The sequence below is a fragment of the Pteropus medius genome, unplaced genomic scaffold, assembly GCF_902729225.1.
Source record: "Pteropus medius unplaced genomic scaffold, Ma_sr-lr_union100, whole genome shotgun sequence".
Taxonomy (NCBI): domain Eukaryota; kingdom Metazoa; phylum Chordata; class Mammalia; order Chiroptera; family Pteropodidae; genus Pteropus; species Pteropus medius.
Window position 1 is genome coordinate 6058176 of NW_024344240.1, and position 19219 is coordinate 6077394.

The window sequence follows — 19219 nt, forward strand, 5'->3', positions numbered from 1 at the left end:
GACTCAGAGGGACAGTATAACAATCAGGTGAAAATGTATAAAGTCTTTTATTGTGTTGTGATGTTATTTTATATTATTGAAAAACTACCTAATGGAAAGCAAATTTCTATTATGAGATCGTCAAGGGAGTTCACATAATAGAAAAATGACTAGACTGAGAATCTAAAGTCTTGGTTTACTAGTCATATAATATTGGGCAAGTTAAGACTCAAAGACCTTACATCTATAACTATAAAGCTATCCTAGTAACCTGTGACCCATCTATAGCTCACATTAGATTATATGGAAGAAAATGCCCTGTAAATTACAAATATTCTTGTTAATATGAAACACATTTGCTATTTATGTAATGTAAAAATTCAATGATTTTAGAAGTTGTTGCTATGATATGTATCTTGGGGAATTAACGTCTCGAGGGCAAATCCCCTTGTACTAAATATGTCACGTGTATTGCAATTGCTGTGATAATATAATGAATTTATCTGTTACCTTTTTTCTTTTTAGGACGTTCCTTTCTTTAGTAAATCAACATGGAAGCGATTTGGGACACCAGCTTAACTTTGGGAAAACTTCTATATTATTTTCTAGACTCTTCAGTTTACAAGATAATTCCTAAGAGAAAAAAGAATGTTGCTGGAGAGATTGTACTTATAACGGGAGCCGGAAGTGGAATCGGGAGGCAAACAGCCATAATATTTGCCAGCCTTGGAGCCACTGTAGTTCTGTGGGGCATTAATGAAGAAGACAATATGGAAACGTGTAGACTGGCCAAAGAAAAAGGTGGCGTGAAAGTATTTGCCTATAAATGTGATTGTAGCAACAGGCAAGAGATCTATAGAGTTGCTGATCAGGTAAGCTGCTTGGTGTCCTTCTTAGACTCTATGCCCAAGAAAAGTACTGCATCTGATATATGCTTTTACAAAGACAGGAAGAGAAAAAGTTGTTTGGCTTCCCCCAAGATCTCTCTGTGCCTCTTGCTTGATCTTGCATGTCAGGCATCTAACTCTGTAGCCTCCAAGGAAGGCCATGGAATAAAACAATGCAAGTGGGAATCCGATAAGCCTTCCAAGTCGATGCCTGACAGCTTTTCTTAGTGATTCATTTACTACCAAGGGATCAGGAGAAACCAGGACTAGTCCTGGTTCTGTTGATTTTTGGTTGTACAATTTTTACCAAGTTACCTGCCCTCTCTAGTGACCACTGGGTTTTTCTTAAATATTCAAGAATGTCTCACACCAGAGTTTCTACCTCTTTCCCAGCCCTGTTGCTCCCCCACGATTGGTCTACAGTAGAGAGCTTGCTCATGCTGATTTCCTCCTCATGCTGGTGGAATGTTCTTCTTTATAAGTTAGCCTCTCCTAGATATCTTCCTCTGTCTCACCTCTTCCCACAGTAGAGAAGTCTAATCCCTCAGTGCAACCTCAGCTCAGCAATATTAATCCTTCCTTTCATAGACTGCTCCACTTGACTATGTCAGGAGCAATATTTGCCTAATATGTCTCAATCATATCTGGAAGGCTCCAACACAAAGCACTGCATGGACTAGGAATTATTAAGTCAGGGCAGGAAGTGCTTCCTGTTCGGAAACAAAGAAAGAGATTGCTGTATTGGCACAAAAGATCCAATTCAGGGCAAACAAAAGTCTTCAACCATTATTTAAACATGCCTCAAGCTTTGCCCCTGGGTCAGCTTAGTCAGTGTCACCTACAAAGCCATAATTTGAGACAAAATGGTGAAAGAGAGAAAACGATCTCTGCGGTGTTTCTTGGAGCACGCTGATGTCTAAGTAGGGCTGGTGGTATATTGTGGATTATGCAAGCAGGCGAGGTGGGCAGAGCAGAAGGGAAGGGTAAAGGAAAATGCTGTAGCACAGCTGTGGACCTCAGGGAAACATCAGCCTCAGATAGGAATTTGGAGAAAAGTCCACAGGCTCACAGAGTTCTCTGGGCAGTAAGCCAGACACATCTGTGTTTGGGACGTCTTCGTGCCAAGCGCTGTTCAGGCTCTAGGGGGATGGGATGTGCTCCTGCCATCTAACTCACAGAAGAGTCAGGAGGAGCTATATACAGAAATAACTGTCAGACACATCATGCTGAGGAAGGACCTAACAGCCATCTGAAGAAAGACACTTGGAGGCACGAAGGGTGACAGAATCAAATGTCACTTATGCAACACTTGGCATTAGCAGCTGGCAGGAAAGGCTTAGTAGCATAACAAATAGGCGGAGAAAAGATGTTGCAATATTAGGTCATCTCTAAACAAAAAAATTAAGATCCTTTAAATAACAGTGTTTTTTAATGTAATTGATCATAAAGTTACTTTAAAATGGTTGATTTTCTACATGTAAGATCAAATATCTGGTTTTAAAAAACTACCTGAATGAGGGGGAAAATGATGGCCTGGAAAAAGAAATATGAAAATGTATTACCTCAAGTGAATTAATGTTTGCCTTACTTCTGTCCAGGTTAAAAAAGAGGTTGGCGATGTGACCATTCTCATTAACAACGCTGGAATTGTTGTGGGAAAGCTGTTTCTCGACATTCCAGATGAGATGGTGGAAAAATCATTTCTTGTAAACGTCCTGTCTCATTTCTGGGTAAATCTTCATTCTTTTTCATTTTCTTTTGTTGATAAGTATGAAAACTCCATGTATTTCTATAAACCACTGTTCAGCCATTTATCTATACCATTCATGAGTTTCCCATCGATAGACTAATGACCTCTCATCTTGTCCAGGTTTTACCTTGACACACACTCAGCTTAGTTTTCCCTGTTCTTGTCCTCTTCCAAACTCTCAGGTAGGGTCCTTCCCTCTCCCTTCTCTAGTTTGGTCTCAAGACTTATTAGGCTATTCAGAAATCTTCCTACTAAAACACGAACAGACTGTGACAGCCATTATACAAAAGAGATGTAATTTGTTCTCGAATGAAAGAGGAGCTTGTGCAGAAAGAAAGTGGCTATTTTTAGAGTGGTGGTTTATGTGCATATATGACTGGGCATCATAACAAAGGAAGTAAGCTCTTACTAGATGCCATGGACTACTCAGTTCTTTTCCTGTACATGGTGGCTATGGTGCCATTTTCATTCTCATTTTACAAATAAGGAAACTGAGGCTCACAGGGTTTAAACAACTTACCCACGGTCCTGCAACTGCTACGTGATGGCCCAAGCTTACAGACACAAGAGAGTAGCAACAGAGAAGGGAAAGACGCTATATAGAAGGAGAATTAGTAAATTTAAAACTCTAAAGCAAGGGAACCAAAACCAAGAAATGTACCTACCAAGTCCTGCCTGCAGTATTTCTAATTATGACAGGTTTCCTTTTTCTCAAGGTCTCCCAACACTGCCAAGGTTCCTGGCCTGCCAGGAAATGACCTTCCTTAATACCTGTAAGGCTAGGAGGGATCCTGTAAGCCACAGAACAAGTATTGGTCCAGTTCCTGGGAGGGCACCTTAGTAGGCATTTGTTGCACATATGAACTCTAACCACTGTCCCTGAAATGTGGGCTTGTCACACATGATTAAATGAAAATTATTCTTATATATGACACACTTGTGCTCTGGTTGTGCTCACGATCTCTTCAATTATATCCTGGTAAGAATAAAACCTGGTTCTTATGGAACTTATAAAAATAAGTACATGACCATGAAAGAGGAAGGATCTCAGTGGCAATCACTGCACTAGAATCTGCCTACTGCCCTAAGTAGAATGTGGACAAGGACAATTAATATTTTTCATGTTATCTATAAAAATGGCATGTTTATGGATTTATGGTAGTTAGGATAACTGATTCTTTCCATATATTTCTCTAAGCTTAATCCATTAGGAAGATAGTCATCTGAAACCCAAGTTCAGAATGAGAATCATCATCATCGTCACATTTCTCTGATGATTTGTTAGTTTATAATCCACATTAAAATTCCCCATAAGATACTTTTCCAGAATTCTGAGGCTAACAGTTGAAATGAGATAACTTTTAGAGTTTCATTGCAGCTTGCCTAAGTATAGCTTCCTTAACTGAGGATTAGAAATAGATCACAAAGGAAAAGGACTTCTTCATTAACCCATCAGAAAATAGAACACTGAGCACATTTAAGTTTCCCTTCTTGTTTCTATCATCCAGCCCTATATAATTATTTCTGTTTTGTTCCTGGTCAGAATCTCCCTAGTGACATGCCTCGGCCCCTGGCGTGGCCTTAGAGGATGCCCTCACAGTGGCAGTGTCAGTTCACACCAGTCAAGCCTGTACCAATGATCCGGCTTCCTTGGCACAGTCCTTTCCACTGTGACCTTTGGAGTGTCCTGCTGTACTGTGTCTACCACAGACACGATTTTTGGCTTATAGCACCAGAGCCTTCAGACACAATAGGGGAGTCCAGAAACTCCCTATTGAGGACAAAACTGAATGGATCTGATTAAGTCCAGTAACCAGAAATATCAATTAGAGAAAGTAGAAATCTCTATAGGGGCATTATACCTATTTCATAGGGATTTGGTTAATTATCACAGTGAGAGCTCTAACAAATTCCCAGAGCCCTTCTCTCCATCCTGGCAAGTATACAATCTCTGATAAAACATATTTGTATTAAGAAATTTACTCAGGAAAGGTTGAATATCCTTTTTGATCTGACAGCTCTCCCCACATTTCTTTAGGGAAGATCCTAAAACAAGGTTCGGCTAATGAAGAAATGAGGTACATTCCAAATACACCTTGTTGTTCCTAGCATCCCTACTGCTGACTGCCATGTCATAGAATTCAGCAAAGGGGATAGGCTTTAGGTGCTTTGGCCACCTAAGAAGTTCCAAAGATGACGTTGAATGCAATAGTTTTATTTATTTTCTAAACAAAAACATAGCTGAATGGTTGCATTGATACCTTAATAGCTAGAGTGACAATACAGATTTTTTTAATAAACCTAACGGAAGGTAACAATATAATTAATAAGAAACCTAATAGCTTTCAGATGTGACAAATTTTTGTCCTTTGTTTTAACAATTCCATAGCATGACAAAAGGTAGTTCAAGGGCTCAGAATATTATGACAAGAATCTCCACTCTCTGGGAAGATTACACAAAAGTAAAGAATAGCCTTTTAATACCAATTGTTTACAGCAGACTGAATATTCCAAAGCCAATTTTAAGTTTCTGGGTCCCTCATCTTTATCACACATACATTTATTTTGCTTATTAATTTTAATATGCATTAATATATGTATGATCTTAAACACAAAAAATATATACATAGCTATATAACAGTATCATAATCAGCTTTCAATCATAATGGTAAAATATAATTAACCTTGTCATCATATTAGAAGGTATGGTATATATCATGTGAAACTTACCTTCTCAGTTCAAGCTTTACAAAACAAGTCAAAACTGTGCTAGCTGACTTCATACCTTTGCTTTATAAATTTTAATTTTTAAAAAAACTTTATGGATAACCAAAGATTTCTCATAAATTTATTCAACTTGATATTATCCTAAAGTCTTCAAGTCATTTAAGTGGACACTAGAGAGTAGCACAATCACTGGAGATATTAAAATGTTGTCAAAATGATGACATCGAAAAATTATAAAAGACAGTGCTGAAAAACAATAACCAGCTTTTGCTTTTCCAACTAGTCTGCACTCATGACTGATGCAACAATATTTTTTTAATTTTTGAAAACCAAAGATGTCACCACAAGGGACAAACATATAAAATGCTATCGCACCTGAACATGAAATGTCAAAAGAGGCCAGTTGTCTTGTATCTAAGCGGAGACCCACCAGTCAATTCTGTAGGTCTGGAACAAGGTTAGTGACACCCAAAAGATCTCAAAAGAAAAGATGACATTCTTTGATCCAGTAGCTGCTCTCTGCTCTACTGGGTCCTTGTAAGCACATCTTGGCAGATTCTCCAAAACTCTTAATACAAAATTCTGACATCATTAAAACTGTAAATCTCATAGAAATAGATGGTGAGCATTGTCTGTCAAGGTTTTATTTAACTCATTTACGGGGGAACCAACCAAATACCATAGCTGATAAAGTGGTGATATGAGGAGTTTGGATTTATATAGTCAACGAAAAAGAATGCTGAAATAAGATCACTAAATCTTACCTCTGGGATTATTTTTTCCATCAGTTTTCTACATGTTAACCTCTAATTTTATAGGATTGTGAAACATCTAGGTCCTAATATTCAGTTAAACAAAGTTACATTGCCCAAGAGAGCTAGATAAACCTCAAGCAAGATTAGGAAATGCTCTAGTATGTTGAAAGTCACACAATCATCTCTTTCTTCCCTTATTTCCAAGTTTTGATTATTTCTGAACAGAGGTTAGATAAGAGAATTCAGTATCAGGGGGAAAGAGAATGGAAAATTTCCTTGAGAGAACCTAAGAATCACAGGAGTAAGAGAACTGGGACTTTTTCATGGCCTGGGAACTTAGAATACTAAATTAATATCTTACTTGAGGATGAATAAGTGAATTTTACCAAAATAGATAAAAATATATCTAAGTCACTGTAGACAATTCCAAAGCATGTTATTTACTACAGCACGTTTTTCTTGCATTGAAATTTATCCCTTTCCTTGAGCAGTTTTTTCCATTCTGCCAGTCCATCGGCGTGAGGAGGAATCTTGTTCATAGTAAAGCCAAGAAAGTGGATGTGATTAAATTTTAATACAAATTACTGAAAATTACATAGAAGAGCTCAGTATACTGGAAAAACTAGACTTTAAGGGTTTTTTTAAGCAAACTATAAATGTAAAATGTTGATTTAATTCGATTGGTATAGTTAACTTAAAAGGAAAACCAAGTCAAATAGTATTTCTTATAGATTAACACATAATAAATTTTAAAATCCTTGAGAACAGTGACTACATGGTACCTGTGACTATTTTGTACTGCTACAGAATTTAACACATCATAATTGTTAAATATTTATTAAATGAATCTATAAATCCATCAAATACTTATTGAGCAAATAACATAATAAATTAATTAAATAGTGACACAGTATATTTACATCTTCCAGACTTATAAGGCCTTCCTTCCTGCCATGATAAAAGCTAACCATGGTCACTTGGTCTGTATTTCAAGTGCAGCGGGACTCTTTGGTATTGGTGGACTAACAGGTGAGTACTTAGACACGTGCCTTTTTTTTGCCCAGTTCATGGCACCCAGTAATTAGGACTCTTTCAAGGTATAGAAACACTTCCTGCACCAAGGAGAAATTTCTGGTACATTTGGCCCTATATATAACACCAGCATTCCTTTCCATTCTTCTATTTAAAATAGCAGTGGTAAGGGAAGATATTCTCTTCTTTTTTAAAAACAAAGAGAAGAATGTACCTCTTGGCTCATGAGTCTTCTTAGGCTGAGAGAAACTAAAATAATCTTCATCTCATTGTTGGATATATAGTATGGAGATATAGGAGTAAAGTGTCCACAAAAATAACTTTAACAGTGATGTTTTGTTTCCAAGAATAAACCAGAGAAAAGGGAGTTTCAATTTTTTAAATAATTCTAAAAATTAACTTTCAAATTCTATTACTAACAGCATTTCACTTTGTTTCAGAATATTCTTCAACCAAATTTGCAGCTTTTGGCTTGACAGAAGCTCTCCTCTTTGAATTAAAAATGATAAATAAAAGTAAAATTAATACCACCATTGTTTGCCCATTATTTGTGAATACTGGAATGTTTGATGGTGTTACAATCAAGTAAGTGAACTCTTACAGTAACCTTTGTTCTTATAATAATCTTCCAACATATGTCAATTATCATCTTTTCATTCTGAAGTTTTGAAATATGAACAGCAAAATAAAATAATTAGAATGCCAATCAGTAAAAAAAAATCCCATATATACTAAGTTAATGAATTTATTCAACTTAAAGATAATAATATAGTTATAAAGTTTATGATATGGTTAAAACATAAACCTAATTGCTAATTAGAATTATTATAACAGAAAAATTGGTAGTAAAAAGTTATTAAAATATTTAGCACCATAGTATTCAGAAGATCATTTCTTTCCTAACAAGTATACTAAAATAAAAATAATTCAAAAGATAAAATAGCTTGTAAGATTGATTAATATATGTGGGGAAGAATTGCTGGGGGGGAGGTGTATTTTGATATAAAGGTTACATTTGGCAGAACAGTCCAAACTAGAATGCAAATAAAATAAGGGATTTTGCACAAAGCAGCCAATCAGTAGAATATATTGAAAAGTATAAACATTATCGAGGGCAAGTATAACATTAAAAGTGCTAAAAAGGGCATGGTCGTGATCTAAATGACATGAATCAGTTATATCTGTAGGAAAGAGAGACAGCCAACAGAAAGGCTGGTTAGAAAGAAATAGGGCTTTTTAGAGTCTCATAAAACTATGAAATTAAACAAAGTGCAAAGACAGGTAGTGAAGAGTTGACAGAATATGGAAGAGGGAAAATCTCTCACGAAGAGCCATCTGTTTAGCTGGGCAGAGTTAGCAAAGATGATCATTCAAAATCTTTGGAGATTGATCAAAGGGCATACAACAAATTCAGAAGTATTTATTCAAGAAAATCTATGGAAATTCAGTAATAATCCTGGGAGGCCATGGCATTGGAGCCAGGGACTATACTTTTCCACCCACAGCTCTGCCTTGTAGAATAATTGTTCCAGTGGGCTTGGCAACAAAGTGGAGTGGCAGTTTCCATCTCCCCCGGCTCCCTGGGGTAGAAAAACTATTCTGGTTAATTTGGCAGCAAGTGAACATCAGAAGATCTCATTTTCTGTTGAAGGCCAATATTGAGTGGATAGACTCAGCCAGACAGTATTTGTTCCTCCAGCCCCACCTCCCACTAGGTAAGAAAGCTCTGGAAGAAGCTGTTGGTGAAGAGAGCAATTCTTCTTTCAAGAACAGCTCTTTATTGTTGGAGAGACGCACCAGTAATTTCAGCAGTCAAGTGGCAGGTCCCGTATCTCCCATCTAATTATGGTAGAAGATTTATTTGGGGTAGATTCACCAGACAGTAAATATTGGAAGATCTCAATCTCTGAGGCTCTGCACTGTAGAAGATCCATACAGGGTGGTGGCAGCAGCCAGGTGGTGACACTATACTGCTCTATAGAAACAATTCAGGTGGGGCCACTAGTGAAGAAGAGTGAGTTTCTCATCACATCCTCCTCCTGCTTCACTGCACCAAGGTTCTGCCAGGTGAGGATCGAAGAGTGTAATTTTCACAACCATATGAAGTACATACTATTATTTACCTGAATTTAATAGATGAGTGAACTGAGGCATGGAATTATTAAGTAACTCACTCAAGGCTATACAGTCAAAAGAAATGGATTCCAGATTTTCACCCAGGTGGTTTGGTTATAGATAGAGTCTGTATTCTTAAATACTATGCTAAACATATAATATATAAAAATAAAAAGCAAAGAAATAGGGAGACAATATTTTTAACATATATAAAATAGAATTATCAGCCTTAGTATATAAAGAGATAGATAAGATAGAGACAGAATGATAAAAGCTAATAAGCATATGTAAAATCTCTACCTGAATGATGAGACTTTAATATATATAAAGTTTTACCATTCATATTGGCAAAAAAAAAAAATCTTAAAACAGTAATATTTAGTGTTGGCCAGATATAAAGAAAATTTCCACATTCATAAACCATGAGAATGCTAAGTATTCCTCATTTTTGGAAGATTTGTGGCCTTTGAAATGGCCTATAAGTTGCTATATGTGGCCCTAGCAACTTTACAATTAAGATTTATTTACTAAGCCCAAGGAAATAAGTGTGGCTGTATACTGAGATTTATCTACATGGATGATCATTAGAAAACTGCTTTTTATCCCATTTTTATTGAGATATAATTGACATATAACATTGTATTAGTTTAAGGCATATAACATAACAATTTGGTATATGTTTATATTGTGAAATGATTACCACAATAAAGTTAGTTAATATCCATCACCTCACATAGTTATAATTTTGTTTTCTCGTGATGAGAACTTTTAAGATATACTCTTTTAGTAAGTTTCAAATATACCATACCATATTGTTAACTATGGTATACATAGTTATACATAACATCTCTAAAACTTATTAATATTATGACTGGAAGTTTGTACTTTTTGACCATCTTCACCCATTTCCCCCACCTTCCTCCCCCACCTTCCACCCCCACCTCTGGCAATCCCCAGTCTGTTCTGTTTCTATTGGTTTGTTTCTTTAATAGTCCAGATATACTTGCGATCGTACAGTTTTTGTCCCTGACTTATTTCACTTAGCATGATGCCCTCAAGAACCATCCATGCAAATGGCAGGATTTCCCCTTTTTATAGTTGAATAATATTCCACTGTATGTGGCTGCACCAATTTACATTCCCACAAACAATGCACAAAAGTTCTCTTTTTTCAACGTCTTTGCCAACACTTGTTATCTCTCTTCTTTTTAATTATAGCCATTCTAATGAATGTGATATCTCATGTGGTTTTGCTTTGTGTTTCCCTGATGAGTGATCTGGAGCACCTTTCTATGTACCTGTTGGCCATTTGTATGTCATCTTTGGAAAAATGTCTATTCAGTCCCTCCACCCATTTTTTAACCAGATTGTTTGGGGTTTTTTGCTATTGAGTTGTGTCAGTTCTTTCTACATTTTGGATATTAACCCCTTATCAGACATGATTTGCAAGTATTTTCTCCTATTCCATCAGTTACTTTTTCATTGTTTATGGTTTTCTTTCGATTTGCAGAGCTTTTTAGTTTGGAGAAGTCCCATCTGTCGATTTTTGCTTTTGTTGCCTTTGCTTTTGGTGTCAAGTCCAAAAATTCCTTGCCAAGACCAATGTCAAGCAGCTTGCCTTGTATGCATTCTTCTGAAAGTTGCATGGTTTTAGGTCTTACTTTCAAATCTTTATTTTGAATTGATTTTGTGTATGATGTAGGATAGGGGTCCAGTTTTCCCAGCACAATTTATTGAAGAAACTGTCTCTTCCCCATAGTATATTTTTTGCACCTTTGTTGTAAATTGACCACATATGCACAGGTTTATTTATGAGTTCTCTATTCTGTTCCACTAATCGGTGTGTCTGTTTTTATGCAAGCGCTATACTGTTTTATGAAAGCACTATACTATGGCTTTGTAATATCGTTTGAAACTAGGAAGTATGGGTGCTTCCAGCTTTGTTCTTTCTCAAGATTGTTGTGACTATTCAGGGTCTTTTGTGGTTCCATACAAATTTTAGGATTGTTTGCTCTATTTCTGTGAAAACTGACATTTGCAATTTTTATAGGGATTGCACTGAGTCTGTAATTGGCTTTGGGTAATATAGACATTTTAACAATATTCTTCCAATCCATGAGCACAGAATACCTTTCCATTTATTTGTGTCTTCTTCGATTTCTTTCATCACTGTCTTATAGTTTTCAGTGTACTGGTCTTTCACCTCCTTGGATAAATTTATTCCTAGGAATTTTATTCTTTTGATACAATTATAAATAGAATTGTTTTCTTAATTTCTCTTTCTGATTGTTTTTAGTTTGAGTATAGAAGTACAACTGGATTTTGTATATTGATTTTGTATCCTTCAACTTTACTGATTTTGTTTATTAGTTCTAACATTAGTTTTTTTCATGGAGTCTTTAGGGTTTTCTATTTATACCATGTCATCTGATATTAGAGACAGTTTTACTTACTTCTCTCCTTCTATTTTGGATGTCTTTTATTTCTTTTTCTTCCTAATTGTTCTGGCTAGGACTTCCATTGCTTTGTTGAATAAATGTGGCAGGAGTAGCCATTCTTGTCTTGTTCCTGATCTCAGAGGAAAAGCTGTCAGCTTTTCATCATTGAGTATATTAGGTGTGGGTTTGTCATATCTGGCCTTTATCATATTGAGGTAAGTTCTCTTTTCAAAATTTAATTTCTTTACTTCTTTGTTTCTAACATTATTATTAAAATAACAATATGAGTAAGAATTAATAATGTCATTAAGTTCTATAAAATAAGTTGTTATGAGGGAGATAAGGGACATATAATTTAAAATGGAGTGAGGTGGTCAGTGATAGGCTCTCAGAGGAAGTAACATCGAAATCAATTTCGATGTTACTTCCTCTGAGAGCCCACAGAACAAGTAGGAATCAACCAGGTAAAGAGTAAGGCAGTTCCTCTGGGATAGCAGCTCTGGCTCCATTTTAAAATAGCTCCATTTATTATTTTTTTATATTGTTAATCAGGTGCCAGCACACCACTGTTTATTATACTTTTCTACTTTTGTTTCATTGAAATTCTTCATAATATTTTAAAGAAAATAATAAATAAATAAATCTCTATTAGTCGAGGGAATGGCTATAAAGGAAAAATGTGGTAGTACCGGAAATAAACCTATAGAAAATTTGAAGAAAGTGCATCTACAAAAAAAAAAAAAAAAAACACATCTAAACAGGAGAGTTAGAAAAGAAACTATATCTGGTCAGAGAAGACAGCTATGAGGAACAGGAAGAATTTCAAACGATGAAAGCAAAATGACACCTTTGCATTTGGTAAGAAACTTTTTCTGACAACTTAACATTAGCCTCTACAGAATGGTAATTTGAAAGCTAGATTGTCAAGACTACAGAATGAATGTGACCAGCCAAGTGGTAGTGGCATGGTAGCCAAGGAAGGCAGTGATATTAAATGATGGCTTTTGTAAACTTAGAGTCCCTATGTACATAAAAGCTAAAAACAAAGTCTCCAGAAAAATAAAATCAATAATCCTAAAATGGTAGGGGATGAAAGAAACAAAGATGTATAGCTTTTATTATTTCCAGCCTTATTGAGATATAATTGATATAACATTGTATGAATTTAACATGTACAAATATGTTGATCTGATATTTATATATTGCAAAATGATTACCACCATAGCATTAGCTAAGACCTTCATCCCATCACATAATTGCTATTTCTTTTTTGTGATGAGAATGTTTAAGATCTACTCTCTTAGCAACAATTAAAGTATATAAGTACAGTATTATTGACTATAATCACCATGATGTACATTAGATCCCCAGAATTCGTTAACCTTATAACTGTAAGTTTGTACCCTTTGATCAACATCTCCCCATCTCCCCATTCCCCCAGCCCCTAGTAACCACCACTCTACTCTTTTCCTGAATTTGGCTTTTTCAGATTCCACACATAAGTGATATCATACAGTATTTGTCTTTCTCTATCTGATTATTTCACTTTGCATAATGTCCTCAAGTTTTATCCAAGTTGTCACAAACGGCAAGATTTCCCTTTTTCTCATGGCTGAATAATATTCCACATATTCTTCATCCATTCATCAGCTGATAGACATTTAGGCTCTTTCCGTATCTTGGATATTGTGAATAATGTTGCAGTGAACGTGGTAGTGCAGTTATCTCTACAAGATCCTGATTTCACTTCCATTGTACATATACCCAGAAATGAGATTGCTGGATCAGATGATAGTTCTGTTTTTAATTTTTTGAGAAATCTTTACATGGTCTTCCATGGCAGCCATATCAATTTGCATTTCTATCAACAGTGTACAAGGGTTCCCCTTTCTCCATGCCCTTGCCAATGCTTATTATTGCTTGCCTTTTTGATGACAGCCATTCTAACAGGTGTGAGGTGATATTTTATTGTGGATTTGCTCTGCATTTTCCCAATGATTAGTGATATTGAGCATCTTTTCATGTTGGCCATTTGTATATTTTCCTTGGAAAATTCTTTTAATAAATGGTGGAGCCCTTTAGGACACAGTTCTAGGGAATTTTTAGGAGTATAAAATATAAAGACTAATTACCAACATTTAATCATGGGAAATTGATCAGAAATCAGGTGAGACAGACAAAATTTCTTGAGGCAGTGTGGTTCAAGTAATAGAAGAGCATAATATAAAGGTATAAAATGACAAAGTAATGCCTTATGGGAGCTTTATTTATATATGCTCATCTCATTAATTTCACAAACATCTACTTCTGCTTACTGTACAATGGTCTGCTTAAAATACATATTACATATGCTTGATTTTTTTTTTTGGAAAAATTTTTTTGCAAGGTTATTTCTTAATAGTACACAATCGATGTTTGGGGTGAAGAAGAGGGAAGAAAAATACAAAACAAAAATCTAAAAGCAATTTCTTCCAAATGTTCAGACCATCACACAGCAAAAAATCAGTAATGGTGGGGAGTGCACTTTAGGAAATTAAATGTATTGGCGCTGGTCCCAATACTGGTCATGAGAGAAAACACAAGGCAGTTCCTAATATTTTCATTTTGTTTGGATATTTTCAACTGTTGCTATAACTTCATATCTGCAATAATTAATGCTCATGATGAAAACAAAAAATACCACTCTGACAGTATTACTCTATTTTTATTGCAGGTATCCGTTTCTGTTGCCTCTCCTGGAGCAGGAATATGTGGCCCAAAAGATTGTAAATGCTGTCTTAGAGGAACAAAATTACTTAATAATACCCAAACGTGTGTGGTTTCTAGTGATCCTTAAACAGTAAGTTAATAATAATCTATTATTTTGGTTATTCGTGAACAAACTATGCCATCATTGCTACCTCTTTTGATGGACGACAACTTCATAATTTTTTCATGGTAAAAGGAAGAACTTTAATAGCACAAGTACAATTTATTGAACTATTGCTAGCTATGTCTTGGTTTTTTCAGTCACTGAGAAAACTGTGTAACCATTAGGCCTCATAGAGTACAAATTATTTGCTTCAAGAGAAACGAATAGCACCCACATTATTATTGTTGTTGTTGTTATTATTATTGGTGAACTCTTTTAGTTTGATTAATGTAGAATTCTATTTTCTGTTGCCAGAAAAATAGTAAGGATATTTGGCAAGCTCATTATTTCACTTAATGAAAGGGCACCTAAACTGCACACAAGGCAATGCTGAGTTCCAGAGTATTTGTGGATGAATTTAGCCCAGGTCCACTGTCTTCTCTGGAAAGGAAACATAATAACATCTAATATTCATCAGGTGCCTACATGTGTCAGACTCTGTATGACAGCTTCGCATGCATTTTATCACACTTAGGGAATCTGAGGCTTAATGAGAATACGTAATTTGTGCAGGGTTAAGCTGCTAATAAGTGCTGGAACAAAGTTTCAAACCAAAGTTTCAAATCTGTTAGATCTTAAACTCTGACTATCTGCTATAAGTTACTAGCAGAATCAAAAACACAACCAGTGATTCACTATTACAAAATTATGTTATTAATAAATCTAGTACTTTCTTTACTAATTATACCTTGTTCAACATATTTTTATGACATATTGGATTCACTCATGCACTCACTGAACGCGTATGCACATGGGAAACTCTAAGGTTGCGCCTCCTACCCATCCTTACAAGCTGCCCTAAGCTGCCCTATTCCGTCCCATCACACCTGTCCCTGTCTTTCGTAGCACTCATCACACCTGTGGCTGCTTGTGCCCTTGCTAGATTGCATGCTCCACGAGAACAGGACCCATTTTCTAAACTGTTGCCAGCTCTATGCTCCAGACTTAGTACAGTACCTAACACAGAATACTGCATGTAATTAACATTTGCCATGTTGAGTTGAGCAGAACTAAGAGGATCTAAGCAGAACTAAGCTGAAAGTACAGTTCCTCTGTCTTCAAGGAACTAAAGCAATGGTTCTCAACCACAGGAATATACTGGAATCACCCAGCAATCGTCTAAAACTGATGCCTGGGCCCTATTCTGAGAAATTCTGCTTTAATCGCTCTAGTTTTCTTTCTCATTTTTGCTACCATGTGTTAGTCTAGTAAATAAGGATATACATAGTATTTCCACAGAACTCAGTGAGTATAATATATGGATAAACTGTGGCATATATGGGGTGTTTCCAAACTCCCTGCATTAAGATGGCACTCACCAGAGGTGACATAGCATTTCTTTGTTTGTTCCTTTTATCTAGTTACAAGTGCACAGTATGAATCAGGATGTCACACTGTGTAACTGGAAAGTCATCTTTGCCAAGAAGTCTCTCTGACTCCTCTTCAAGTATTATGATTTTTTTCCTCTGTTTTTCTCTAGATTATTATCTGTAAGCATGACATCTGTCCTTGTTAAGTTCTTTGGAGTGGATACCTGCATGGATCTTTTCAGAGAGAGAATGAAAGCAAAGGAAGCTGTGACTGAAACCAAGAAGAAACACCAAAACTGAAGGAACACCAAAATAGTTGTAAGGAGAGACTATTTGGAACTCCTCCTAATGCTTATATTGTTCCCGTGAACCATGGATTACTAAGGTGTTCAGAAGTGCCAGCCTTAGGCCTAGGACATGGTTTATACAATGATGATTGTTCTAGCTGTTCAAATTCTGTATGTAGTTTTTCCTGTCATTTTTTAGTTTGGTAAATAAGGACATCACAGCCATTCCAATGAATTCAGTGAATATAACATATTTATAAAAACATTAATGCAAATTGACTTTAATTTTTAAAGACAATATATGATACTTTTAGAAAGGGGTTATAAATAATGACCTTATAAATCAGTGTTTTAGGCTGACAATTTTCCAACATCAGATTTAAAGAAACATATTAGTTTTGTAATTAAGAAAAATAATGTTTATCTTACAAAGTGAAGGCTTATTTATATCTCCTATCAATTCCCACTAGAGTTGGATGATCATATCAAATTCCTTAGCAGAATTTAATCTGCTTATTCAATAAAATAAATCCATAACTAATCATGTTTATTTGCATCTGAATGTGCCAAACAATTCATAACTTTTTTACTCCATAAGAAAAAGCATACGTTAGACTTCTATATACTACTGGTTTGAAAAGGAAACTTATTATCATAATTAAGTCAATAAAAGGTTCATAACATTGATGAACTTGAATACATAATATAAACTCCCCCTTTTAATAAAGTGTATATTCATTTGAATATGCACCACACATGCCAGCCATTTGGTAAACATCACTAGCAGTAAATTTGGAATTCATTGGGTCTGAAATGTTCTTGAATTTCTGGGTTTGAAATGGTTCTGTAGTTATAACCACTAAACATCAATCTGGCTGTGGCTCCATCAGGTTTAGGAGTTAATGTTAAAACCAAGAAAATAAATTTTCAAGTAAATCGAAATATGTATTCTGTTAACCAAAGAGCATGCCCTCAGTACATTATAAGATTTATCCCGTTATTTGAGACATTCATAAAAAGAAAGCATAGTTTTACTTGAGATGAACAAATCAGAGAAAAAATTTTGAATAGAGGAACAAAACATTCCAAAATATGATATTTTTTTAAGGAAATGAGTTATCTTTTAACATTTTTATTAGTTCAAACTTTATAAAATTTCGACACTTCTTTGCCTTCTTAAACCAAATATTCAAAGAACTATTTAAATTTTCCTTAATGTCTCAGATGCATTAACGTATTTTTGTCTAACTGGGTGGACACCCAGCAGTGGCTTTTGGGGGATCATTTATCACTAAATAAACTGGACCACACCCCCTCACTTGGGTATCAAAACCTGTCAGCTTTCATTTCACTCAGCTAAGAATATATCCTGCTGCTTTCAAGTTGAACCTGTCTTGTTTTTCAATTGTCTAGTTTAAGGAGAGTCTTTATTCATTCACTCAACACATATTTCCTGAGTGCCTACTACATATGGCACTGGAAATACAGTGGTAAATAGGATAATCACTAAATAAGGTTCAAGATCTTAGTGACCAACTATGAGCCGCACAGGAGCTTTGCTTTGCTTTGGTTTTCCTATTTTGTAGTTAATATCAATGGAAGTCTGGCTTCTCATCTACTCGGTTTAAACATTTTGAGACTGCATAGTATGCTCCTCTGTTATCTTTTCCTTTGTATTTAAGTATGGTGGGTAAAGGGCTTACAAAATCTTTTGCTTTTCTGCAAGAGAATTTTCTCTTTTGTTAACTTCTTAACTCTGTTCCCCCAGGCAATTGGTCAGAGGCAAATTCAAAGATATTTCTAAGAAACACTGCTTATTAAAGAATCACTGGTAACTTGCATCAGACTGAGAGGTAAATGAATTATAAACGCTTGATGGGGAGAGACACCATACTTTAGGCTTCCCTGATCTAGGGGATTCTGGTAACTGGCACCTTGGAGGTTACACCCATGGAGTTGTAGGTTCTGAGGGGTATGAGACCTAAGCAGGTCCCTCACTTGCCCTGTGTGCGTCTCCTTGCAGTGGAGCTGGCATCTGAGAAGTTTCTTGACCATTTGTTGAGTGCTGCCTGCACTGTTCAAGGCATACCCCCACGCAGGTGATGGGAATGCCTGTCACTGCCCACTGGCACCTGTGGCTCCTTCTCACACCCTGAGTGGATTCCTGCCCGTGGCTGTCTTCTGAGTCTGAATGTTGAGTTGTACCTAAATAGTGTGCCCTTTTTCTTCCTATTTGGTATCTTTGAACTTTTAGAATATATAATAGTTGTCCATGTAACTCTGTTCCAAGTCTTCACATACAGTCATGAAATCTGTTCAATAAAAGCAACAACACAGAATCGATTGTGTCCAAAATGTGGTCATGTCTATTATCTTTTCCTGTCACGTTTTCAAGATGCACCCCATTTATCATAGCACTTTACATATGAAGTCTCACCTTACGTGCTCACTGTACTGAAAATGCTTCATGGGCATATCGGTTTGGGGAAGCGAAGATTTATTTTTGCAACAGTAATATTGTAATTGGTACTTACTCCCATCCTACAAAAGTTTCCCTAATCTAATGCAATAAAAAAGAGTCAAAATATCAAAAATCATGTAAACAGTATTTAACGATGATTAGACAATTTTAAATCAAATGCTTGGGGAAGAAAAGGCTGAGGAGATAGAAGCTTGTGCTGACTAAAAGAATCTTCCAAGGGTTTTGAAAAATGAGAGCGCTTATTTTTTTTTTTTTGCATAAGTTCACTTTTTTAAGTAAGCCTTTCCTTGATACCAGAAAAGAAGCAGGTTTTGGTTTAACAAAAAGAAAGGAGGCAGAAAGAACTCTCTAATAACAGCTGCCTGAGATAAAAATGACTCTTGAAAAATGAAGTTTTCTATTTCTGAAAATTAGAGGTTAATAACTAAATTATCTAGATCCTTTCCAATCTTGAAAATTTATCTTTAAGGTTCATTCTTGCAATGACTCTTCATTGAGAACCTAAGCGCAAAGCATAAATATTTGTGAAATTACCGAATGTACTTT

General features: G+C 35.6%; 1 protein-coding gene across 1 annotated transcript; it reads left to right on the plus strand.

The window, feature by feature from the left end:
* The first annotated feature begins 530 nt into the window (after positions 1 to 530).
* LOC120607396 (short-chain dehydrogenase/reductase family 16C member 6-like) lies at positions 531 to 16204 on the plus strand. Its single transcript, XM_039869307.1, has 6 exons — positions 531 to 851; positions 2465 to 2596; positions 7028 to 7127; positions 7571 to 7715; positions 14397 to 14522; positions 16075 to 16204. Exons 1-6 carry the CDS (start codon positions 531 to 533, stop codon positions 16202 to 16204), a joined length of 954 nt encoding a protein of 317 aa, XP_039725241.1.
* Positions 16205 to 19219: the final 3015 nt, after the last annotated feature.

Excerpts from the sequence above, each read along its gene's own strand:
- LOC120607396 (XM_039869307.1), top strand. The coding sequence starts at position 531 with ATGGAAGCGATTTGGGACACCAGCTTAACTTTGGGAAAACTTCTATAT. Across the intron at positions 2,597-7,027 it reads ACGTCCTGTCTCATTTCTGG|ACTTATAAGGCCTTCCTTCC; the intron begins GTAAATCTTCAT and ends TACATCTTCCAG. Across the intron at positions 7,128-7,570 it reads TGGTATTGGTGGACTAACAG|AATATTCTTCAACCAAATTT; the intron begins GTGAGTACTTAG and ends ACTTTGTTTCAG.